General features: G+C 43.2%; 1 protein-coding gene across 2 annotated transcripts in view; it reads left to right on the plus strand.

The window, feature by feature from the left end:
- Positions 1-1843: 1843 nt before the first annotated feature.
- Positions 1844-26906, plus strand: part of dnah9 (dynein, axonemal, heavy chain 9) — a 507475-nt gene continuing 482412 nt past the window's right edge. The window contains exons 1-2 of one of the 2 annotated variants that reach the window (XM_072558306.1): positions 1844-2283; positions 21982-22175. In XM_072558306.1, the coding sequence (XP_072414407.1) occupies positions 1936-2283; positions 21982-22175 (542 nt within the window). In that variant the 5' untranslated portion in view covers positions 1844-1935. Of the gene's footprint in view, positions 2284-12072; positions 12130-21981; positions 22176-26906 lie in introns of those variants that run through there. The other variant, XM_072558307.1, reaches the window with a different exon arrangement.

Genomic DNA, 26906 nt, shown 5'->3' on the forward strand with positions numbered 1-26906 from the left:
TATCTTTTGAAAAGTTGAGAGCAATTTCAAGACAATTGACCAACGAATAAACCCAGAAACAATTGATTGGGTAATTGTTACATCATAACAATTGTTTTCATCTCTTAGTTTGCTGTGGTTTTTATTAATTATATAACCAGGAAATTTGTGTAAATTTGTCGCTGGTTGAAGGGGATGTGCACAATGGCTTATGCTGGAATAGAATCAGGAGATGGTGGTCACTGTGCTTCGATCCACAGGATCAAACTAATGCTTTAGGCATGAAGGTTCAAGTTCTATTCATAACAGATAGTGGTATTTAAATTCAATTAATAAATCTTCAATTATCGAGCTGTTGTTCATAGTCATAGTCACCATGAAATTATCTTCTAATTGCACAATAATGCAGATGCTGGAGATCTGAAATATGAATTGTCTACTGTCACTTATGCTTTCCCCTAAACATCCATCTGATTCACTATAAACCCTCAGAAATCTGCAGTCTGTACCTGGTTTGGCCTCCAGAACTACAACAATTTGGTTGACTCTTAACTGTGCTGTGCAATTGGCTTGCAAGCAATTCAGTTCAAGGGCAATTAGGAATGTGCATCACATGTTGACCTTGCCAGCAATGCCCACTTCCCATGAATTTATATATTTTAAGAAAGTGTTGCAAAACCTCAATCGATTTGGTAGCATCTATTGAGCGAGAAACAGATTTAACAGTTCAATATGGTTTTCTCTTTTCACAGATGCTCCCAGAGCTGCTGAGGTTTTCTCACACTGAGTTTTTATTTCAGATTTGAAACATCAACCGTATTTTTGCTTTTATTAGAGTCCACTGAGTTGGAGCGAAAGGTCTGTTTCCGTGCTGTACATCTCTATGACTTTAAGTAATTTTGAGCTGCTGGGTTTACCACCTCCTGGATTGTCACTAGTTATGTGCCATGAGCTCGCAAAATAATATTGTTCAAAGTTCCCCACACTCAACTGTTTGTATCTAAGCGTTTTATCAATTCCTATTCTGCACTCTGCCTTTGAATTGTCTAGTGTTACTTGTGCTATGCAGACCAGAATTCTTTCTTGTTCATTTCTGGCTGAAAGTAATCACTTGGATAGTTTTTAAGTGATGGTGAACTTTACGTTTTATTGATTCACCAGACACAACTGGCATCACAGCTATCGAGAAGAGTTGTGCCCATGTTGTTGTGGTAGTTGGATTACACCCAAGGAGAAGGGGTGACCTGTAGTTTACTGAAGACCTCAAATGCTGGTGTTCACAGTGGGTCAGGCAGCATCCATGGAGAGAAAGCAAGCTAACGTTTTGTGTCTAGATTACTTCAGAGCTCTGAAGAGTCATTTGGACTGGAACTGTTTTCAGTGCAGACTGCAGCATCTGGAGTAATTTGCTCCCGACCTGTAGTTTAATTGGGAATTGGTAAACCGACTTGTTTTGTTGTTGAGCGGGGACATTAGAATTTGTCCTCAGGACACTCAATAGGTGAAGCCCCCAGAAAATAATGTTTTTTTTGTTTTTCTTTTCCAAGTTCTTGGACGCCGCCCCCACCCCCATTTATCATTTTCATATTTTTTTTCCATGCTCTCTTCCCCTCCCTTTTCCATATTCCCATAATCTTTCCTCTTCTTAGATGTATATCTTCCGACTCTTAGCTCTGCTCTGACCATATGTTTGATCTCTCGTCACCTGTGTCTGCTCTGGGATGCCTTCCACCCCCTTTACTCCAGTAGTTGCCACTGGCACCGTGTCTCCTGGCTGGTGTGGGGAGGAGCTGAAAGTTTGGTGCTGTCCAGCCCACTTTCTCTCCCAGATGAAGCCCCACGCCTGTTCCGGCATATAGCCTACAAACAATCCGGTTGCTAAGGGCTGGCCTCACCCCGCGTCTCTCATTTTTCACAGTAGCTCTGCGGCCGCTGGTTGTAGGAATTGGAGAGGCCATGGGGGACAGCAGCTCTGACCAGAGGTGGGGGTTCCTGCAGGACTATGTGCTGAAGGCTCTGAAGCTGAAAGCTGAGCGCTGGCAAAAATGCACCGGCACCGAGGAGCACCGGCTTGTGATCCAGGAGTTTGTGGAGAACAGCGAGCAGACGGTGCTGGTGCTGTCCCTGAACCCAGCAGGGCACCTGGTTCCCAGTCTACATTTTCCAAACCTCAGCAAAAACAAAGCTGTTTTCTTCGTCAAAAGACACAAAGAGAAACTGACGGCAGACTCCATGAGGACCAACCTGCTGTTCGGGGACCTGGCTTACTGTCCCCTTGACCAGTTTGCAGCCCTGGTAGACGAGGTAGGTCAACTTTAAAGCTTGTTGAGATTTCTTTTTAAGCAGAGGGTGGTAGGAAAATATTGCAGAGGAAGCTGAAATCAAATGTTGACATTTCAAATGCAAATCTCCCAGCCAGAAGAGACAGAAAAATGTTTCTTACACAGAATTGAATGGGAACGATACTGCAGAAGTGCTGTGTATTTCCACAGCCACTGTTTTACATGTCCAAAATATCCATCTTTATTCCCTCATAACTATTTCTGCTCACAGAGAATTTTGTTTTATTGTTTTTTTTAAACAATGTGTTGCAATGCAAACATAGCAGACAGGGCCATCTGGTTTGGTCAATATCATTTGAACAGCAGGATTGCAATAAGTGTCATTGTCCAGGGCATGTTCAGATGAGGACATGGATTTTAATTTGCTCATTCCCCCTACTAACTTACCTGCCGTATAGGATTTTATATAACTCTTCACGACGCAAACGTGAATTAAGTCAATTGGCACTTAGTAAGGCAAGACAGTTGTTCAGCAGCAACATTACTGAAAAGTGCTGAAATAAAGCCAAGATTAAATAAAATCACTGGAAACAACAAGTAATATTGAGAGCAGTATTGTGTCCACTGTTTCGATGACTGAATAGCTTAAATTTTACTTTTGTGAAGTGATGCATTGGAGTTTGGTTATTTGTCATATTTCCAATTATCCCTCATTTTGGATCAGAAGATTCTGGTAATTGTCAATTTTACTTTTTAATAAGTGATTTGGTGATTTTTATCCAGTGGTTTGTGATGTCTGTCAATTCTGTTCGTTTACCACAAGCTCCTCACAATGTTGAATATTTTCAGGTCTTGTTGATGTGGGTTACAGTTCACTTCAATCTCAGTCCCAACAACACTATGAAGGATGATGGAAGACTATAAATCAATTGCACTGCAGCCAGGATTAAAGACACAGTTGATATCATTTTGATTTGGAGATGCTTATGTTGGACTGGGTTGTACAGAGTTAAAAATCACACAAAACCAGGTAATAGTCCAACAGGTTTATTTGGAAGCACTAGCTTTTGGAGCGCTGCTCTGTCATCAGGTGTTTGTGGAGTATAAGATCGTAAGACACAGAATTTATAGCAAAAGTTTACAGTGTGATGTAACTGAAATTATGTATTGAAAAAGACCTGGATTGTAATTCTGTAAGTACAAATTCACCCCACAAACGTGTGTGTTAGTGGGTCTGAGTGTCTGTGAGTTTGTGTGTGTGTGTGTGTAAAGGGGTATACGTCTGTGAGAGGGTGTGTGAGTGGGAGTGTAAAGAGGTATAGGTCTGTGAGAGGGTGGGTGCGTGAGAGTGTGGGAGTGTATGAGAGAGAGCTTGTGTATGAGAGAGGGTCTGTGTGAGTGTGTGTGTCTGTAGGAGTGTGCATGTGTGTTTGCAAGAGTGTCTGTGTGTCTATGTCTGTTGCAAGTGCAGAACTACAATCCAGGTCTTTTTCAATATATCATTTCAGAGTTACACCACACTAAACTTTTGCTATCATTTCTGTGTCTTACAATCTTATACTCCACAACCTCCTGATGCATGAGCAGCACTTGGAAAGCAAGTGCTTTCAAATAAATCTGTTGGACTATGTTCTGGTGTTGTGTGATTTTTAACAATATCATTTTGAAATTTATTTTACCTGGCAAGTGGGCACAATTGGTAACTTTGTGATTTGCATAAAATTATAGTTCTCTCCATTAATAATGTTTCAGCAACTTTTTTTTTAAACTCAGTGGCTTAGGATAGGAGAGATGAATATCTAATAAGGGTCTTCCAATCCTGAATACAATCCAGCGATCACTGTTGTAAAGCAGAAATATTGGAAGTTGAGTGAATGCAGTCTTAAGCTTGCCTACATTGTGCTCAGTGGTACAGTTAAATTTTCTGTCAGGGCTCTCTCACTTGGACTATTACTAAGTTATGACACTGGAGGGTTTTCTATGGGTATGGAAATTAGATCAGCAACATTTAATTTCCAGGGGTTAGGGAGGGAGGAAGTTCAGCAGAGAAGGGATTTTACATCTCCCACCCCCCGCACTCAATCGGGCAAGTGACACTTCAATTTCCTCTTCCTCTGTTGTTCTCAGCTTGACTTTATTTGGCTAGGATTTCTTATTCAATACAGGGAGGAAATTTAGCTAGCCTTCATTCCCCTCATTCCAAGAAATTTCTTGGTTGAAAATCTGCTATTTGGTTAACATGCTGACAAAGCAAGTATTGTTCCAATATCAGTAATGTCTATATCAACCAGTTATGAAGGGGCACTCAGTGTCTGCTGGAGTATGATTGCATTATCTGTTAATATCTTCAGAGGAGGTGGAAAAAGGACAGCAAAAACAAAGGATTTTATCTGTTTTTAATGGATGTCAAATTGTTTCTGAAGCAAACAAAAATATAAATTACTAGAGAAACTCATCAGGTCTGGTAGCGTTTGTGAAGAGAGAAACAGTTTAATGTTTCAGGTCCAGTGATGACTCATCCCCCCCCCCCCAACTTCAGAACTTTTTTGTTTCATTTTAGTGTTTCTAAATGTCACTTTATCATTCTCAATCCAGAGCATAGTTCTGATAGGTTAGTGCTGATGGCATAACATTATGCTCCTTTTTACGCTAAGCTTTCTGATTAAATTTAAAATAAGCACTCATTTAAGAATGCCCAATACATTGCGCTGTTTTACAGTTGGGGCACTTTTGTGTGTACCAGTTTGGCAGACATAAATTGAACTCCAAAAAAATTAAACTGCCCGCACAGAATTAGCAGGTACACTTTTACAACTGAGTACATTCACAGTTGAAAGAGTATACCAGAGTTTAGGGGATTGTAGGAGAAAGTGAGGACTGCAGATGCTGGAGATCAGAGCTGAAAAATGTGTTACTGGAAAAGTGCAGCAGGTCAGGCAGCATACGAGGAGCAGGAGAATCAACGTTTCGAGCATAAGCCCTTCATCAGGAATGAGGAGGGTGTGCCAAGCAGGCTAAGATCAAAAGTAGGGAGGAGGGACTTGGGGGAGGGGCGTTGGGAATGCGATAGTGGAAGGAGGTTAAGGTGAGGGTGATAGGCCAGAAAGGGGGGGTGGGCAGAGAGGTCAGGAAGAAGTTTGCAGGTCAAGAAGCTGGAGTCCGAGGGTTGGGACTGAGATAAGGTGGAGGAAGGGGAAATGAAGAAACTGGAGAAATCTGTATTCATCCCTTGTGGTTGGAAGGTTCCAAGGTGGAAGCTGAGGCGCTCTTCCTCCAGGCGTCATGTTACCGTGGTCTGGTGATGGTGGAGGCCAAGGACCTGCATGTCCTTGGCGGAGTGGGAGGGGGAGTTAAAGTGTTCAGCCGTGGGGCAGTTGGGTTGATTGGTCCGGGTGTCCCAGAGGTGTTCTTTGAAATGTTCCGCAAGTAGGTGGCCTGTGTCTCCAATGCAGAGGAGGCCACATTGGGTGCAGCGGATGCAGTAAATGATGTGTGTGGAGGTGCAGGTGAATTTGTGACGGATATGGAAGGATCCCTTGGGGCCTTGGAGGGAAGTGAGGGGGGAGGTGCTGGCGCAAGTTTTGCATTTCTTGCAGTTGCAGGGGAAGGTGCTGGGAGTGGAGGTTGGGTTGGTGGGGGGTGTGGACCTGACGAGGGAGTCGCGGAGGGAGTGGTCTTTCCGGAACGCTGATAGGGGAGGGGAGGGAAATATATCCTTGGTGGTGGGGTCTGTTTGGAGGTGGCGGAATTCCACATTTCCATTCATCTACAATTAGAACTTATAGTTTCTGGTAACTGATATTTCAAATTCTAATTGGTATTTTGGAATTGCAATTCTAGGATTTTATTCATTTTTCCATATTTTGTAAATGAAAAAAGATGATTGTAAAAGTTTGCCTTCAACAGTGGCTTGAGTCGTCATGGTGGTATGATGGAGTGACACAGAGTTGAAGTTTTATTTGCACACTGATATCCTAATCTCAGGTATGTTCCGAACATCAGGCCTCCTTCAGTGGACATAAGAAATTTGGAAAGCTTGTTGCACCCACTGGATGTTTTCTTAGTGACTGGCTTTAGAGTGACGTTGATGGCAAATTGAGCAACTATGTATTGACTTGAGGACAGACATAGCCCAGTGATGTCTGTATTGACAGTAAAAGACAGGACGCATAAATAAGCTTGGTCAATGAGTTAGCGTTTGTGCTCTGTTATGAAGAGACTAGTTTCCCTTTCCTTGATTTGCTTCCATAAACTACTGCTGAAGTTCCTTCACTGAACATGTTTGAGCTTATTTATTGCTTCTTTGAGATAAATATGCTCTTGAAGATTTTAATTTATCTTTTACAATCTGAAAATCAATTTAATGGAATGAAGGAGGAAATTGAACATACTCATTTGACATTGTGAGCATTATTTCATAAACATGAAAGTTTTTTTAAAATGCTTCCACTGGTGTAGATTTATGATATCCTTTTTAACACTAATAGGCAAAGCTGCACAATGTACTGAAAGTCAAAATGATTTTATATCCTTTGAAATATGTTGCATAATTGATGTAGCCTCTGCCACAACAAATATTTGTAAATATTATTTGTTCATTGGCAATTGTAATTGGAAAGCTTCATGATGCATATTCTCTTTTCTGATCATTTTGTTTTCTTTTATTAATCCTACTACATACCTTAGCTCTTTCAAGTTGTCAAAAGACCTTCCTCCCTGGCCTGCTCACTCTGTTGAAATTGTTATGTATTTACGCAGTTGTCCACACCGATGCATTAATTCATGAAATCTCAAAGTGAAGAAGTCCCTTTTTTCCATGAGTCTATTCCTTCTATAGGTCCATTAAGCCCTATAATGCAGTTTTACTCCATTTTAATTCTTCCAGCTACCTTCCAGGAAAGAGGCCGATGATGAAGCCACATGACTTTATCCAGGTGATCAATGAATGTATAAAGGCAGTAGGAGTGTACTTAAGAGGGAAATCAGGAGGGCAAAAAGGGAACATGAGATAGCTTTGGCAAATAAAATTAAGGAGAATCCAAAGGGTTACATTAAGGACAAAAGGGTAACTAGAGAGAGAATAGGGCCCCTCAAAGATTAGCAAGGCGGCCTTTATGTGGAGCTGCAGAAAGTGGGGGAGATACTTGTGGGCGGCACAGTGGTTAGCACTGCTGCCTCACAGCGCCAGAGACCCGGGTTCAATTCCCGCCTCAGGCGATTGTGCAAACTCCACACAGTCATTCTCCCCGTGTCTGCGTGGGTTTCCTCCGGGTGCTCCGGTTTCCTTGCACAATCCAAAAATGTGCAGGTCAGGTGAATTGACCATGCTAAATTGCCCGTAGTGTTAGGTGAAGGGGTAAATGTAGGAGAATGGGTCTGGGTGGGTTACGCTTCGGTGGGTCAGTGTGGACTTGTTGGGCCGAAGGGCTTGGTTCCACACTGTAAGTAATCTAATCTAATCTAATCTATTTTGCATCAGTATTTACTCTTGAAAAGGATATGGAAGATATAGACTGTAAGGAAATAGATGGTGATATCTTGAAAAATGTCCATATTACGGAGGAGGAAGTGCTGGATGTTTTGAAATGCATAAAAGTGGATAAATCCCCAGGACCTGATCAGGGTACACTTAGAACTCTGTGGGAAGCTAGGGAAGTGATTGCTGGGCCTCTTGCTGAGATATTTGTATCATCGATAGTCACAGGTAAGGTCCTGGAAGACTGGAAGTTGGCCAACGTGGTGCCACTGTTTAAGAAGGGTGGTAAGGACAAGCCAGGGAACTATAGACCGGTGAGCCTGACGTCAGTGGCGGGCAAGTTGTTGGAAACCTGAGGGACAGGATGTAATGTATTTGGAAAGGCAAGGACTGATTAGGGATAGTCAACATGGCTTTGTGCATGGGAAATCATGTCTCACAAACTTGACAGAGTTTTTTGAGGAAGAGGCAAAGAGGATTGATGAGGGCAGAGAGGTAGATGTGATCTATATGGACTTCATATAGATTGACAAGTTTCCCCATGGGAGACTGGTTAGCAAGGTTAGATCTCATGGAATACAGAGAGAACTAGCCATTTGGATACAGAACTGGCTCAAAGGTAGAAGACGGAGGGTGGTGGTGGAGGGTTGTTTTTCAGCCTGGAGGCCTGTGACCAGTGGAGTGCTACAAGGATCAGTGCTGGGTCCTCTACTTTTTGTCATTTACATAAATGATTTGGATGTGAGCATAAGAGGTACAGTTAGTAAGTTTGCAGATGATTCCAAAATTGGAGGTGTAGTGGACAGCGAAGAGGGTTACCTCAGATTACAACAGGATCTTGACCAGATGGGCCAATGGGCTGAGAAGTGGCAGATGGAGTTTAATTCAGATAAATGTGAGGTGCTGCATTTTGGGAAAGCAAATCTTAGCAGGACTTATACACCTAATGATAAGGTCCTAGGGAGTGTTGCTGAATGAAGAGACCTGGGAGTGCAGGTTCAAAGCTCCTTGAAAGTGGAATCGCAGGTCGATAGGCTAGTGAAGAAGGTGTTTGGTATGCTTTCTTTTCTTAGTCAGAGTACTGAGTACAGGAGTTGGGAGGTTATGATGCAACTCTACAGGATATTGGCTAGGTTGCTATTGGAATATTGTGTGCAATTCTGGTCTCCTTCCTATCGGAAAGATGTTGTGAAACTTGAAAGGGTTCAGATGAGATTTACAAGGATGTTGCCAGGGTAGGAGGATTTGAGCTATGGAGAGAGGCTGAACAGGCTGGGGCTGTTTTCCCTGGAGCATCAGAGGTTGAGAGGTGACCTTATAGAGGTTTACAAAATTATGAGGGGCATGACTAGGATAAATAGACGAAGTCTTTTCCAGAACCAGAGGGTATAGGTTTAGGGTGAGAGGGGGAAGATATAAAAGGGACCTAAGGGGCAACTTTTTCACACAGAGGATGATGCATGTATGGAATGAGCTGCCAGAGGAAGTGGTGGAGGCTGGTACAAATGCAACATTTAAAAGGCATCTGGATGGGTGTATGAATAGGAAGGGTTTGGAGGGATGTGGGCCAAGTGCTGGCAAATGGGACTGGATTCAGTTGGGATATCTGGTCAGCGTGGACTGAAGGGTCTGTTTCCATGCTGTACATCTCTATGACTATATTTCTATGATCCTTTTCCCCAAGGGGTCCTTCCACATCCTTCAGAAATTTACCTGTCCCTCCACCAATGTCATCTACTGTATCCGTTGCACTTGATATGGTCTCCTCTACATCGGGGAAATAGGACGCCTTCTTGCACATAATTTCACAGAACATCTCTGGGACACCCACACCCACCAACACCACCGCCCCGTGGCTGAACACTTCAACTCCCCCTCCCATTCTGTCAAGGACATGCAGGTCCTTACCTTCCCCCATTGCCAAACCGTTCTCACCCAATGCCCGGAGGAAGAATACCTCGTATTCCACCTTGGGACCCCGCAACCACACTGGATAAATGTGGATTTCAACAGCCTCCTTATTTTCCCACCCCCCACGTTACCACAGTCCCAAGCCTCCAGCTCGGCACCGCCCTCCTGATCTGATCCATCATCTTTCCCATCCATCCGCTCCAAAGCCCCCCCCCTCCCACACGACCTATCACCTTCTCCCTCACCTTCATTTATATCTCCGCCCCCGGCCCAGAAGCCTCATTCCTAATGAAGGGCTTATGCCCGTAACATCAATTCTCCTGCTCCTCGGTTGCTGCCTTACCTGCTGTGCTTCTCCAGCAACAAACACTCGACTTTGAACTCCAGCATCTGCAGTCCTCACTTTCTCCTCTGTGACTCAATGCTAGGTTTTAAAATGAATTCATTAGCATTATCCACAAAATTATCAGAACAGCCTCCATATAGATCTGGATAATGCCCCTGCCTCAGCTCATTTGCTGCTGAACCCCGATTTATTTTCTTTGCCTTTGTTACTTCAAGAGTGACCACTCCATTCTACCCCTGTCTGGTCTGCCATATATTAGCCTGGCGATGATGCTGTGGCTTTAAGAGGTGCGTTTTCTCCTGGTTTGTCTTTGAAGAGATGTCGAACAGTTGACCAAAACCACTAGTAAACAGCTTGTGAAGGCTTGAGTTTTTTTAAAGTTGGAACAGTCTCGGACAACAACTCACCAGGACAAAGGACCCGATACCCAGCATGAACAAAACCAATGTAGTGTACAAAATCCCATGCAAGGACAGCACAAAACACTACATAGGACAAACAGGAAGACAGCTAACGATCCATATCCATGAACACCAACTAGCCACAAAATGACATGACCAGCTATCCTTAGTAGCCACACATGCAGATGACAAGCAACATGAGTTCGACTGGGACAATACTACTATCATAGGACAAACCGAACCGAGAACAGCCAGGGAATTCCTAGAGGCATGGCACTCATCCACAAATTCTATCAACAAACACATCGACCTGGACCCAATATACTGGCCACTGCAGCAGACAGCTGGAACTGACAACCGGAAGCGGCAGAGACAAACCACTATAAATGCCGGAAGAAACAACACAGAAGCGCTTCACAAGAGGATGTCCCAAGCACTGAGGATGTCACCTAGACAGGGGACTAAAACATCTACAACACAAATTCCCACCTCGGCAAACAGAATCACAACAACGAGCACCCGAGTACAAATCTTCTCACAAACCTTGAACATTGGTACCTTCTGTAGACACCTCCATATGGAGCCTCTCACTGTGAACCTGCACAGTAATCACTCCCATTTGTTGGAATTTCTTCCTAAGTTCACACATCTGTTGATTAGGTTTCTCTGCATGTTGCAGAGCAGCATGTTGGCCCACTTAACCTTCAGATGAGTTTGTTTGATGATTCAAAGTCAATGTCAATGACTTAGAAACAGACAAGGTGTAGATTTTCTTTCAAACCTGCCATAAAATTCTCAGACATCACTGGGCATCTGTGCCGCATTTCTTTACTGGAAAAATGCAAGACCCTGCTTCTATCCAGAATATCTGCTGCTATTTTCTACTTCCTGATCGGCAACCTGTAGAAAGATCTCAGTGGACATCCTTTTTCAAGCTTGACTTCAAATTCTTGGACTCAATTCTTTTTGGCACAGGCTTCCCAACTATGTCAGAAACTATAATGGGAGTCTTTTGTTCAGCATGATGATATAATATTATTGATGTTCTGTTCAACACATTCACAATATCAAGCCATAATTTTATAGTGTAAGAGTGCGAGGAGTGTTCTTGATTTAAAACATATATATAGCTACATGCCATTAAGATATCTCTGTTTTGTACTTTGAATAAGAAATATTGCACAATCAGATTAGCTCAATACTGTATTAGTTAACAAACATTGCCCTCAATAGGATTATTTTCCATCAGAGATTGAATCACTATATGTTTACCCATCTCTTTAGTGCATTAGTTTGCTAGTTACAGAGCAACAACAATGAATAGCTGTAAACTTTAAACCTTCAGAGTTAATTGCATGTTAGGATTTCACCCTAAAGCTGGCTTGCATGTGGAATGTGATGATGTTCTATGAGCAGTCCTCCCTGCTGACATTGTTGTATGAGGCTGCCTGTACTCTGATTATCATGGGTCAGGTTTGCTGTCACCATTCTCCTTTAGGGTGGGGATTGACAGGGCCACTTCAAAAAATGTAGGTAGCAGCGGAATACCACCTGCCAATTTAATGGAGTTTCTTGTTTTAAATAAGATGTAGTTTAATTGTAAATTAACAACTAAGTGCAAGTTTGATATGATTGTTTGAGAGATGATAAGGAGGATGTGAATGGTAGGTCCTTTAAGATCCGAAACTGTTCGTCTACCGAGCTCATGTTACATCATTGAGGGGAGTGCTTAAGGTAGGCCTCAGTATAGCCTGACACAACATCTACAAAACATTTTTTTCTCAAAATGTTTTATTATTTTTTCATAATAATTTCATTGACCACAACTCAGTTTCAGCCTAAGTATGTGACATCATAAATTCAGAAGATTGGAGATCTCATTGTTTTACATGAACACATTGTCTTTGAGCTTGGGAAGATTGGATTCTGTTCCTGACAGCATGAAGGTGAAAGTCTCTTTAAACTGGAGGACATTTGATCTCTTGGATTTTCTTCCTGGAGAGTGGCTGTCTTGTTGAAGCAGTCTTTTTTGTTGGAGTATCCTGGATCCCTGAGGCATTCAATTTGTTCCTGACCCGTACCTTCAATCTTTCATCAAAGGTTATCCCTTCTCAGTTGTTTTTTCTAAAGAGTTGATATCTTCAATTTGTCGCATTTTTATGATCGTTCTGCTGGTAAATCAACTTTAAAGTGTATAGTCTTCAATTATCAATTGTCTTGAAGCTTTTGTTTGGTCCCTGTCTTTGCAATAATAGTGAAGCTACCATGTTTACTTCCTCGGTTCTGTTATTTATTGATTGCTTGGTGTAATATCTCTCACAATTTCTATGATTATTCTGAGATATAAGGACATGAAATTATTTGTTTCTGTTTACAGCTCTTTGAATTTCCTCAGCATATGGTATCAGACATTAAAATGTCATAAATACTTTTTTCACCCAGTTGTGTTGCAGATGCATATGCAGCAATAACCTGAATTGGGAAATACTTATTCGCTTTGTGGTTGCTAGTGTTTGTCCACAAACTTTGCTGATTCTTCTAGATTGAACTCTATGCCTCACTCTCACTCTCACTCTCACTCTCACTCTCACTCTCACTCTCACTCTCACTCTCACTCTCACTCTCACTCTCACTCTCACTCTCACTCTCTCTCCCTCCAGTGGGAACACATTTCTGCCAAACCGGTGCCGTCACAGCTTTCAGTCTTACATTCCATATGAAACAAATTTCTAATACCATTATAGCAAAATCCCTGACTGAATTCTGTCTTACATTTGAGTTCTGCCATGAGCATATGGAACTCAAACAAACTTTTCTGTCACTTGTTCCATAGCTGGTTGTTCTTTACCTATATGCTCCTTGACTTGATCTTCACGGATGGCTGTTCCTGGACCAGTTGCTTCTTGACTTTCACCAGTTTAAGTCTTTGTACTATTTGAACAGGTTATAGGTCAAGACACACAATGAAATGTAAGATTGAGAATTCTTGAATGGAGAGTTCATTTAAGTTTTCTATTATTTGACACTGTTTCTGTTGGAGAGTTGCTTATGTCTTAATTTTATTTAGAAGTGGTATGCCTACTGGACCATGTAGTTGCACTATTGTTAGCTATGGATAAAGTTTCCACCATAATTCTATATATGATGATCATAATAACACTTTGCCTTTGAGTGAAGCTTTAAATTGCTAAAATGGCGACTGATAATCTAATCTCTTGGTAAGAGGATATTTATAATCTATCTAGAAACTCTTTTGTGTTGTTTTCTTCTATTGAAAAATGTTCTACTTCATTAATGTCTCTGTGTGGGTAACTATTTGATTCCTTGTTTTTCTGGGACTGTCCTACTATGATAGATTTTCCGCCAGTGACCTGTTGCATTACAAATAAAGAATTCTGGTTAATAAGTTGTGGCGATGAGGTATCCTTGTTCCACAATGTTGCTGAAGACCATTAGTATCTAGTGTCTGTGCTATTCACTGTATTGGTCACCTTTTAAAAATAATTTTGTACCTCAAGGACTGCATGGATCATGCTGAAATCCTGCAATCAGATCTTCTCCTTTCAGAATTGACCTCTGTTACTTCCAGATTTCTGCTTCACTCACCATCTGAATCACTTTCTTGGCATTCTAATCTTCCTTTGACTGTGAAAAGTCTAATGAAGATTATCAGCAATTCCAATCGTAATTGTGTCTCATACAACCTTTAAGGCATCACAGTCACATGTTTCCCCTCATCTGTAGAGATCATTCATGAATTCATTTATGGATTCCCCTTGATGCTGAATTCTTGTTTTAAACTTTGCTGATTCAAGAGTTTTATTGGTGCTGAGGGTTGAAATGGTTGTCAAAGGCTTTTAGGACTTCTTCCCACAGAAACCTAGAAGATGGGGGCAGGAGGAGGCCATTCAGCTCTTTGAGCCTGCTCCGCCATTCATCAAGAGCGTGACTGAACGATTGTCTAATTCAATAGCCTAATCTTGCTTTCTTCCCACAACCTTCGATCCCATTCACCCCAGTGCCATATCTAACCAACTCTTCATAGAATAATAGAATCCCTACAATGTGGAAGCAGGCTATTTGACCCATTGAGTCCCCACCAACCCTCTGAAGAGCATCCCATTCAGACCCAACCTCCTACCCTGTCTCTGTAATCCTGCATTTCTCATGGCTAACCCACCTAGCCTTTACATCCCTTGGCACTATGGGGAATTTAGCATGAATACATTCAATATGTTGGCATCAACTACTTCTTGTTGTAATGAATTCCCCAGGCTCACCACTCTTTGGGTGATGAAATGTCTCCTCATCTCTGTCCTAAATGGTCCACCCCGAATCCTCAGACTGTGACCCCTATTACTGGACACACCCACCATCGGGAACATCCTCCCTGCATCTACCCTGTCTCGTCGTCTTAGAATTTTATAAGCTTCAATGAGAACCTCCGTCACTTGTCTGAGCTCCAATGAAAACAATCCTAACCTAGTCAATCTCTTCTCACGTCAGTCCCGCCATCCCCAGAAACAGCCTGGTAAACCCTCGCTGTACTCCCTCGAGAGCAAGAGAAAAGGAGAACAAAATTGCACACTGTATTCTAGGAGTGGCCTCACCAAGGCCCTGTATAACTTGCTCATGTACTCAAAACCTCTCGCAGTGAAGGCCAATATACCATTTGCCTTCTTTATATTGCCTGCTGCACCTGCATGCTTACCTTCAACAACTGGTGCACAAGGACACCAGGTCCCACTGCACACTCCCCTCTCCCAATTTACAGCTTTTAGAAGTATCTTTCGGTTTACTTTAACCCTTGGTAAGTTGTACCATCATCAGTTTTTTTAAAAAAAATTTATCAATGTGTTCAGCATCTGACTTAGTATCTAATTTAGAAGCTATTCTGAATCTTGAAAATCTGGAGAAAATAGCTTTTAATAGTATTTTATTTGGTCTATCTCTGAAACTAAATCTTTCTGAAAGTACTCATTCTGATGCTCTATCTTCCTAGTCTGATAATTTATATTCCTTGCGGAAAAAAGGCATTTTAATTTTGAAGAAATATCGGTACTGCTGTTCTATGTTGCTGATGGAGGGGATACCCCCACCCCTTCAGTGGAGGATTTATCTCTCGGTTTTCATGGCTTCCCTGGATAAATTCCAGTATTTGTGGACTGATTACATTCTTCCCATTTCTTTACCATCTTGACAGAATCAATCAATCTGCCTGCATCTTTTAACACTAAAGTCGTCTTTAGTCATGGTTTCCTTCCGGTCTGCAGCTCTAATGTCTGTTCCTTTCATCATTTTGTCCTAAAGAGTTCCTGCTGTTTTTGGTTTCATTTCATGCTTCTTGCATCTACTACATTTTTCAGAATGGAGCTACAGCCTTTCTTGTCTGCTTAGGCTTTGACAATATGCCTTGTGACATCAACAATCCCACCAAAGGGCCTTCTCAGTTAATGCCTCAATGTCAATCTCTCCAGCCACCGGGAGCTGTGTACCCATGGTGCACGATTGACTCTAAAGTACACCTCACTCCCTGTGCAGTATTTAATGGAGGCTGCTATCCTACTGTTATGTTCAGATCTTCCCTCAGTTTTATCAAATGCAGGATTGACCAGCTGTGGAAGATGTCCACTTAATATGTACATAATTTAGCAAACCACAAACCTCCAAGTGAACTGGCAGCTATCCAGCTCTTGGTCATTTTAAGCTCTTCAGCAGCAGCTTTTATATCTATCCTATTTCCTTACATGTCTTTGAGATTGAGAAGGACCAATTTTCACTCGTGGATGTTGGCTGCTGAAATGCTGATAAGCCTGATGCATGATCTGCCATACACAGGAGAGCTATTAGTTAAAGGGTTGGATAGTTGGAAGGATGTGTGCTCTCTCCAAGGCGTCAACTCCATCTCTGCACTTTTCCAGTGACTCTCTCATGTTGTTTGCCGATGTCTCAAGTGAACGTTTACCATTTTGGTCAGTCACCAACCAGGGATCTGCAAATAGTAGGAAGACATCCCACCCAGTGGTACTATTCCAATGTTCTGGAGGTTCCTGTCGTGAGTTGTTCAAATTGCTGAAGCATGTAGGACCGTGGGAATCACTGCTACCTGGCAAACCCAGATCTTACTCCTGGATTTGAGGCCATGGTCCTCAAATATTCTCTGCCTCATTTGGCCAAAGGACGTGTTGGCACAGTGGAGGCAGTGATGAATTTTGTCATCTAGGTTTGGCTTCATTGACAGAAGGCTCCTGAAACGTGGGTCCCACCATTAAAACCAGTCGACAGATGTAGGACCAGGTGAGGTGGAGATAATGTTCTGCCTGTGATCAACGTTGAGCTCAGTTTCTGAGCAGACACATGCACAAGTATCCTTTGTATCCTGGAACATGATGACGGAGGTTGGAGTGGGTTAGATTTTGGATTGAAAGTGGTATAGATTGAACCGTAGATTGCTTGTTCTATAGCTTAGCTTCATTCCTGTGGAGGTGCAATACAGCATTGCAATGAAGAAAATGGAGTTGAGGAATTGGCAGAGTGGTACAGCCTTGTTAGATCCCGATTTTCACGGAGTTACTATTTGTGGTGGTTCCATTGGTGAAGATGAAAAATGTGTTGCTGGAAAAGCGCAGCAGGTCAGGTAGCATTCAAGGAGCAGGACAATCGATGTTTCAGGCATCAGGATTCCTGAAGAAGGGCTTATGCCCGAAACGTCGATTCTCCTGTTCCTTGGATGCTGCCTGACCTGCTGCGCTTTTCCAGCAACACATTTTTCAGCTCTGATCTCCAGCATCTGCAGTCCTCACTTTCTTCATTGGTGAAGATGATTGCTTGCAAGTCATTGTGGAGTAAGTGGAGGATAGTGACAAATTTCTGAAGGCATTCAGATTTGAGGAGGATACTCTGTAAACCTTTGTGTTTAAAACTCAGATGTTCCTGTGGTCAGAAAATGCCATCTTACAACAGTTGGTGCTATTTTCACACTTGTTTTCCATGAGAGAGAGAGAGTGTGAAGATCATATTTGTAGTGCCTTTCCATGGGCGAAAACTCATCGTAGAAGGAGATCTTCAGCCACTGGACAGAAGTGATTGAGGAGGAGCTTTGTTGCTTGTCAGCTGTCTATTGACTTTCACATTGAATCCAGACAAGAACAGCACTGAAATCGAACCAAATGGGGCACTGAGAAATGGAGTTGAGAATGCTCAGTTTGAGTAATTGAGGAGCTCATCAAAATGATTGCTCCAGTGAGCTCTGCCTCCCTATCCTCGTTAAGCTTGCCTCCATACCTGACTGTCAATGGGTTGGGCCCTTGAGTGTTTGGGTTATAGATCATTATGAGAGAGCTGAAGTAGCACACGCCTTTGGTATTCAGGTGCTATTGGAACTCCCACAATCTCTCTATTGTCTGTTTGTTCTTTGGTTATACCATTGCCCTAAGCTGCCTGAAGAACTGCTGCTTTTCATTGAGCAAAGGCAGAGTTTCCCATAATGAAAGCTTGTGCTTAATGCTTCACTTAGGTCCCTTACCCATTGGTCATTTTATTCCAATCAGTCACAATGTTTCCTGGAAAAGAGATCAGAGATTCCTTTTTGAAGGTGTTTATTATAATAGTGAGGTGAGATAGTGGCCGGCTATACGATGTAACCAAAATGACTGACTGTTGGTTTGTGCTTCTTCCACAAGGAGTTAGTTACCTTTGTTTCCTGTTGCTAGGCATAGAGGCTGTCTGTTTGGAGCAATCATCATAAAAGTGTCAAAGACTTTGCCTTCAATTATGCAACACTTGAGATTGTGAAGTCCAAATTAATGTCATGGGGCTCCAAATCAAGCGCAACCAATTTGGACAATCAGGGTGAAGTAAGGAATGCATATTATATGCATTTCCCATTTCCTGAGACAGAACAAAGTGGGAGCCATTTTCTGCTTCCCCTTCAGTCTGCCTTCTGCTGTGTACAGCTGCTGCTGCAGGGATTGATCACCCCCTGTGGGCAGGAATTCTTGCAACTGTCTTCAAAATACCTGGAAAATGATGTGGGAGGGTTTCTGCCCATAGCAGCATTTGTCTTCCTGCTGTGGGACAGTGAGCAGAGAAGGGAGGAGGAGAACATAGCAGCAGGAAGTGTGGTGAGGGAGAAGGGAGCCAGCACAAACTGGGGAATGAGTGTAGAGTGTGAATGTGAGCGAAGAGTTGAGGAAGGAGGTGGAGAGGCCCACTGGAAATGTGGAGCGGTGAGGGACAGGGGAACGGAGAGATGGTCTTTCAGTCTCGAAATGAATCATATGAATGATTTTGAAGCTGCTGATCACTTGTCTAAGGCATTGCGCAGGGCTGGTTGATAAATATTTTTCTTTGCAGCAAATTATAATCATCGATGATGCTTTACTTGGATTTTATACCATCTTCGAAGATAATATTTTTTGTAATCAAGAAAAGAAAAATCAGTGACTGATGAGCGGATATTTCTAAATATTGAATGATTCAAGAAGCTGGTTATATCTTGCTGCCCACTGCTAGCAAGTGAAATTTGATTTCCCTCATTCTTCTTTGTGACCACATCATTACTGTTTGAGATCTCCTCTTTGCCATTCTCCTGATGTTGTTTGATCTCTTTTCATCAGTGAGGCTTTGGGTGATGTGCTTATTTTTGACAAACCAGTCTTTGGTATCACCTGGTCTTGTAGCCAATATTTTCTTCACAGCATGAGATGATGGCTATCTTCAGCTCTTTTCAGATTTCCTCCACTCCATTCAAATGAACTCTTTGGTAAAGACGTTGTTGGAAGTTGATTAGTTTGCCTGGCACTTGTAACTGCTCATTGTTGAGATTTTTTCTGAGTTGTTTCTTCATCTTCAGCTGCATCTGGCTGCAATTCCTTGCTGGCTAGCACAACACCCTGGAGTTCTTCAGTGTCACCAAGGCAGTTTACAGGCCCAACATCCCTGAACTCAAACTGGTGTGAAGTAAGATGAGACAGAGCATCTCAAACCATCAGCTTTCGAAAGAGAGACCAGTTGAAGCCAGGACTGATCAGTTTCTTTCAACATTTCTGAGATCTGCCTCTTCCACTTCACTCCCTCGTGATCTCCAAGTTCTTGTTTCTGATTTTATTTTGAATGTCGATGTTGCTTGAGTTACAGATAGCCTCAGTCTATGACTGGAGTTGTGAGCAGGGTTCAGACAAGATTGAGAGTGGACAACAAAACCAGTCAACAAAGAAATGGAGTTGCAATGAAATGGACTCTGAGAGAACTGGGAGGCTGCCAATTATTGAATAGATTAGATTAGATTAGATTAGGTTACTTGCAGTGTGGAAACAGGCCCTTCAGTCCAACAAGTCCACACCGCCCCGCCGAAGCGCAACCCACCCATACCCCTACATTTACCCCTTACCTTACACTATGGGCAATTTAGCATGGCCAATTCACCTGACCTGCACATCTTTGGACTGTGGGAGGAAACCGGAGCACTCGGTTCAATAGATTCAATAAAAATAGCTTTGTATATCTTCTAATCCCTATCTCAATAGACACGTTGAGATGTTTACCTGCTGGTACATTAATCAGCTTGATTGCTCCATCTGATTACACAGCTGGATCTGCTGGTATGCCAGGAACTTCCAAAATCTCTTTATTCCACGTAAAATGGGCAATCCTATCAAAGTAGCAACTACCAGCAGGAGAGTCTTGTAATACTAGGAGAAATAGATATAACAATTGACAGTCAGACAGAGAACTTAATAGTTTAAAAAAATGTGTCACTTAGCTAAGGCACCAATAAGTGGATAGAATAATAGAATCCCTACTATGTGGAAGTAGGCCATTCTGTCCATACCAATCCTTTGAAGAGCATTCCATCCAGACTCATCCCCTTACACTGTAACCCTGCATTTCCCATGGCTACCCCACCTAGCCAGCATAATTTAACATGGCCAATCCACCTAACCTGCACATCTTTGGATTATGGGAAGAAACCAAAGTACCCAGAGGGAACCCACACAGACCCAGGGAGAATGAGAAAATTCCACACAAGCAGTCACCTGAGGGTGGAATTGAACCCAGGTCCCTGGCGCTGCGCGACACCAGTGCTAACCACTGAGCCCCCATGCCACCCAGACACAGGAGAATTGAAAAGTATAAATTACAATTAAATTGTATAAGATTGGCACCAGACTAGCCACAGTAAACTGATTAGGAAGAAAGATAATTACGGTAATACACACAAAAGGACATTGTGATGGGAATATGCTAGAAGCCACTACAAACTAATGGAGAACCTGGGAAAAGCCCCTGCAACATGTAGGGGAGAGGGATCTCATTGATAATGCAGAGTCCAAAAGATTGCTGTGGTTTGGTGGGGTGAGGTGCTGCCTGAAATGCAAAGGATGCATTGATTGTGAACAGCACACCATCAGCCCCCATGCCACCCAGACATAGGACACCATCAGGGTCTTCATTAAAGAGGGACTCAGTGCTGAGGAATGAGCACCGGGTTAGGAGTGTTTAGTTTTACAATACAATTTATCCAAAACCTGTTTGGGAGGTCTGAAACCCTGTAATCATTGCACATACTCTGCCTGTTTATGATGCTTGAGTGTTTGATGTACCTGATGTGATTTTAAGGATTGTAAGTGTGTGACTCAAATTATGAACGGGGAAGCAGACTCTTCAGTGCTGTTTGCCCTTTGTGTACCTTCAGAATAGAGCTATGGTCTTGTTTGACCTGGAAATCACCCCAGTTTGTAGTATCACTGCAATACCTCAAGGGGGATTACCATCCTTTGTCCTTTTAAAGCTACAGATGTCAATTAGAAATCTTTTCCATGGTGCACACAGGCCATGAGTTGATTTATTGACATAGTACAGGTTTAACAACAGGTGTAGATGCCATTTCTGCCTGAAAAAGGTTAGAGAAAATCCATTCAATATTTGCAACTCCCCAACAACATGTGATATTATCTTCGACATTGGATAAACATTTGGATGATAATGGAATAGTGTAGGCTAGATGGGCTTCAGATTGGTTCCACAGGTTGGCGCAACATCGAGGGCCTGCACTGTGCTGCTATGTTCTATAACTCAAGCCAGTTCAATACATCAGTGTCCTACAGACTTGTGTTAAATCAGCTTTTTGAATAGTTGGTCACCTTTTGTGTGATTTCTGCATTTTTCACTCATACCAAACCTGTGCTGTTTAATTTTGGGATCTTGATTCCTGCACATGGGAATTCCAGATCTTGAGAAAATGTGGAGCTCCCATTTGTTGCACTTGGATGGAGCAGCTCAGAGCTAGATCATGCTCATGTTATGTGGAACATCCCAAAGAGGTATAGTGCCTCTTAGTCGAGAGAGGAAAGGGTGCTTGAAGCAAGTCAAAACTGCTACCGTGAACCAGATTGAGCAACTTTGAGAGCGCTGCCTTTGAACGAGGTAGAAGAATGACTGTTGCTATTGTGGAAACAATAATCTGGTCAAGCTGAATAATCCAAATGTGTGTTAGCTGTATATATGGATTTGGTCGTGTAGAGTGAGAGGTGATTTATGTTGTTCTGAATTGACCAGAGTTATCTCTCTGTCCTTCTGTTCTAGGTGGTCATGCCAGTTTTAACCAACAGCAGGAATCATAACAGCTGGCCCCAAGTTGTCTCTCAAGATGTCGTGCGGCATGTGCACAGCCTGAAGAGCAATGTCTTTGTCGTCGTGGGTCAAGTGAAAGGCAAGACTCTCCTGCCTTTACCCGTGGGAGCAGGGAGAGCTGCAGCTTTGTTTGAATTGGGAAAAAAGTAAGAACCATATTTGCTCTCGAAAGATAATATTCTGTCCTCTGTTTTCAAATACCACGCAACATCTGCTGGGGTCCTTCCTCCAGGCCCTGTCCCTAAACTGACCTGAACCTATGGAGGTGCATGTAGATTCCTTTGGGTAACCTTCCCTCCACTCTATGGGTACATCTTGCCAGGTTAGCTTATTCTAACTTGGCAATCAGTATGATCTCAGAACAACTGTATTCCCTTGGTGCATTATGGAAAATCAAATCAGAGAGCACTTGTTTCTACTTTGAATACTGCAGCTATTCTCAGTTCACAGGTGCGCTGTCTCCTTAGAGTACTGTTGTGGAAATTAAATCGACTTGACTCAAATGCTAGCAAGAGCAAAGAAAATGTTTATTTTTGATCTCTGCAAAGGGATCCGATACATTGGCAAGACGCCTCATGTAAGGGCTGCCTAATAGCTTTCCCATATTCCCTTTATACTACAATTCGCTTCTCCTTATCAACACCTCAAGGCCAGGAACCTGGAACATTTGAATTCCTTTCCATGTATGGAGTTGTTTTTCTCATTCCTTGTCTGATATAGTAGTTTACTGGCCTTGTAAGTCTGCTGTTAGGTCGGTTTAACTTTACATTTTTTTCTGTCTGTCTGCAATACTTGCCCCTACGCCTTTATAGATTTTACAGTAAATGTTAATTTTCCATTACATTTCCCCCCCTCTTTGTCATTTAATGACCACAATGACAAAAAAAAACAGAGCCAGATAGCTATGCATCAAACTGCTTAGGGAGCACTAGGCCTTTCCTCAGACACCATCTACCTTTAACACAGCTTTCTGGTGGTATCATCACTTGATCTGGTGTGCCCTGTACATAGCCCATTTTCACATGTCACACACTTCAGCGTTACGGTATGGTGGGATCCATGCAATCGCATCTTCCTGCTGTGGGGCCTCTGATTGTTTTACTATTTGGTATCCTACTGCACTCATAAGCAAATGCCGTAGGCAGGTACACAAGCAGGGTCCTATACAAAGCACTATGAGTATGCCATTGGAACCAGGAGTCATCTGCTGGGGGAGGTGGTCTTACTGCCGCCTTCATATGATTTATTACACTAGTGATATTCTGGGACTCATCAGGAATATTAAAACAGCATGAGGTACCTAATATTTTGCAGATGCCCCCTCTCTCAGACGTCAGTATGTCTTGTACTAATCGATTTTATATCACTGATTCCCTTAATGCCATTATCAATATTAATGAGTGTTAGACCTTCCTCTGTCTCATTTGCTAACAGTAATACACTATATGTGGGGCCATTAATCTTGTTTATTGCCACCGTTGTCCCTGCTCCCAAGAGAATAGACCACCAAATGTTCGCTCCTGATGTAGTCCAGGGGTCTGTGAGTGTGTACCCATTCCAATTCCGTGGGATGTTCCTTTGGGTTACTAGCCTTTGGAATGAACACTGTTGTGCCAGTGGACAGTACCACAGGGTAGCAGCGCCCCTTCCATCCCAGGGGAAGGTGGTGGTACCCTCTCTCTTCACAGGCCCATATTATACCTGCCATCATGGTCTGATTATTGATAAAGGAACGTGTAATGTTGATGATCGTACCATTTGCGTAGGTTGCTGAACAAGAATCATTGTTCAAGTACAGAGTCGTAGTACACTGGGGAAATCCCCAAATGGAGTCTCCCCTGATTTCTGCAAATACGCGTTTCTCCTTTGCCATCCACCACATGGAAGGCTGTGGTCAGAAGCGTGTCAGCCTTGGGACTGCAGTTAGCCTTGAGTTCGGGTGGTGGTGCGAGATTTGCCCTAATTGCTCCCCCTATCAAGGTCAGGATAGTTGTGGAAGCAGGCAGCTAGCATTTCTTGCCAGGCTCTCTGTAATCGGTTCGGCAGTCCACCATTGGGCTCTGTGCAAACATATCTAACAAGGATAGCCAACGTCTAATCTCTGGTGTTGTATTAGGGCCAAGGCACATGCTCTGTTCCTTTCATATCTAGCGATGGCCCTTCGCACCTCCCAACCGACTGGCATCGCATTTACTCCATTTATCTCCTGAAGGGCCAATTCCACTACCGAGTTAGACTCACCCCCGAGCCCCGGCTGACTCCCTCCAGGTTCTGGTGTGACATTAATGCCCTCTGCTCTGCTTGGGGCTAGGTCCATGATTTGGTTTGGTTGGTTGCCGTGCCCTGGTGCTACTATTTCCTGTAGGACCTTCTGCACTGCATCTCGGGGTGGGGGGGGGCGACTGTACACTATATTCACCTGCCTATAGATGTCGGAGAAGGTTCTATCTACTCCACACCACCAGGCTCCCTCATCACTCTTCTGAGTCTTGGTTATTATTACCCGTGCCCTGGCATCTCCTTCCTTGATAATAGAATACGTATTTCCCATGTTAGATGTCCCTGTAGCCGTGGTGGCTACTACTCAGTGCCAATCACTGGGACCACAAGGATCCCTGCATAAATATTTATTGTCCCATTTATAGTTGTCTTGGTTATTAAACGGCCATGGGTCGCATGTAAAGGTTCCCTTAGCACCCTCAGTTAAGATTACCGTCTGCAGCTGTATCCCAGATGCCCCTGCCCTGACGAATAGTCCTGCCAGGGCGCTTACTGACAGTGTGAGCGGGGGCAGCCCCATATTTATGAGGCATCTAGCAACCTTACAAATCCCTATGTATATAAGTCCAATCTGGTTATCGGAGTTTCGCTACCTACACACTGCCGTCTGATGTCTCCTCAGGTCCAGCTACACGTTTGCAATGGCTGGCATGTATTCATGTGGCTCTTTTGGTGATCTTAACAGCTGTAAGGAGCACTTGAAAGGGCCCCAGCCACCTCTTCACTTTCCAGCTTTTCCCCCTGAAGTCTTTCACCACTATCCAATCTCCAGGTTCTAGAGAGTTTTATACAGTAACTTAACATCTTATCCTCATAGTGGTCTGTTATCTGTCTTACTTTGGGACTTGGGCCAATTCCTGTGTTGGGCGGCCTACCAAACAAAATCTCAAATGGGCTAAGGTTGGCTCTTCCTCTCCTTCTAGATTTCATATACATTAGCACAATTGGAAGTGGCTTTGTCCATGTCACCCCTAGTTCCTCACAACATTTTGTCAATTTATTTTTTAGGGTAGCATTCTCTTTGTCCATTGCCCCACCGCTCGCTGGGTGTAGGCACAGTATTGTCTCATGTTTATTCCCAAGTAATCACTGATCTGCTGTAGGGCATTATTGACAAATGGTGTCCCATTGTCGCTACTAAGCCTTTCAGGGATGCCCCAAGTCGGAATTATTTCAGTTAGCAGAGCCTTGGCTACTGCACTGGCATCCTGTTTAGACGTGGGGGACACTTCCACCTATTTGGAAAACATACAAACTATTACCAAACAATACTTTTTCCCTTCGCTGGGTGTTAGTTCGATAAAATCCATCTGTAAATGTTCAAAGGGTCTTTGGGGTTGGGGGTGAGCTGCCTGACTCATCTGTATTCCCCTCCCCACATCATTAGTGGCACAGATAACACAATGTTCACAATACTTCTGGGAGTAATGAGTAAATCCCTTAGTGTACCAGTGTGCCGAAATACTGTCTTACAACCCCCCTTTTGGCACATGGTCTTTACCGTGTGTCAATTTGGCATAGAATGGGAATAATGATCAAGGGTAGACAGGGTTCACCACTGGGGCCACACCACTCACCTTCCCTCATGCTGCACCCTGCCCTTGTCCACTCACGCTTCTCCTCCGACGTGGCCTGTGACTGTAACTCCTGTACGACTGCTGTTGGGTTACAAATTTTTGTCATACACATGTCAAACTGATCACCTGGCAGCTGCTGGACTGCTGTCCTTGCTGCTGAGCCTGCCTTCGCATTGCCTGGAGAAATGGAATCATTATTTTTTGCATGGGCTTCACATTTACACACAGCGTGTGATTTGGGCAACAGGACCGCTTCCAGGAGATCAGAAATCAGGCCACGGTGTGTGGTGGGCTTTCCGATGGAGGTCAAGAAGTCCTTGTGTTTCCACAGGGTTCCAAAATCATGTACAACCCCGAATGCATATCTGCTGTCGGTGTAAATATTCGCTGTCTTTCTCTCAGACAATGTACATGCCTCAGTCAAGGTAATCAGCTCCGCTGCTTGCGCTGACAGATGAGAAGGGAGTGATCCTGCTTTGCCTACCTCGTGGGTATTACTACAGTATACCCAACACAATTCTGGCCTGTATCTTTGCTCCTGAATGCTGACCCATCTACAAAACTCTATATCCAGGTTTTGAAGTGGTGAATCCTGCAAGTCTGGTCTAGGGCTGCAAATTTCATTCGGTGCAGCGATACAGTCATGTGGGTCTCCGTCTCCTTGTGGGGAGAAGGCTCGCAGGGTTAAGGACGTTATATCACTTTATTGTAATGTTAAGCATCTCTAATAACACAGTATTGTATCTGAGCCAACGTGCTGCCGACATGTATGCGGTCTTTTGCTCGGAAAGCAGTAACAATACTGCACGTGGGACCAGTAGGGTTAATTCACCGCAGCCGACTATATCCCTGGATGCTACAACAGTCTTTTCAGCTGCAGCCACCGCATGCAGGCATTTGGGCTATCCTGCCACTACGGGGTCTAGTTTAGCTGAAAAATAAGCTACTGGCCTCAATCATCCCCCATGATCCTGCAACAGCACAGATGTCGTGCAGCCATGTTTCTCATCCACCATTTGC

The sequence above is a fragment of the Chiloscyllium punctatum genome, chromosome 39 (assembly GCF_047496795.1).
Source record: "Chiloscyllium punctatum isolate Juve2018m chromosome 39, sChiPun1.3, whole genome shotgun sequence".
Taxonomy (NCBI): domain Eukaryota; kingdom Metazoa; phylum Chordata; class Chondrichthyes; order Orectolobiformes; family Hemiscylliidae; genus Chiloscyllium; species Chiloscyllium punctatum.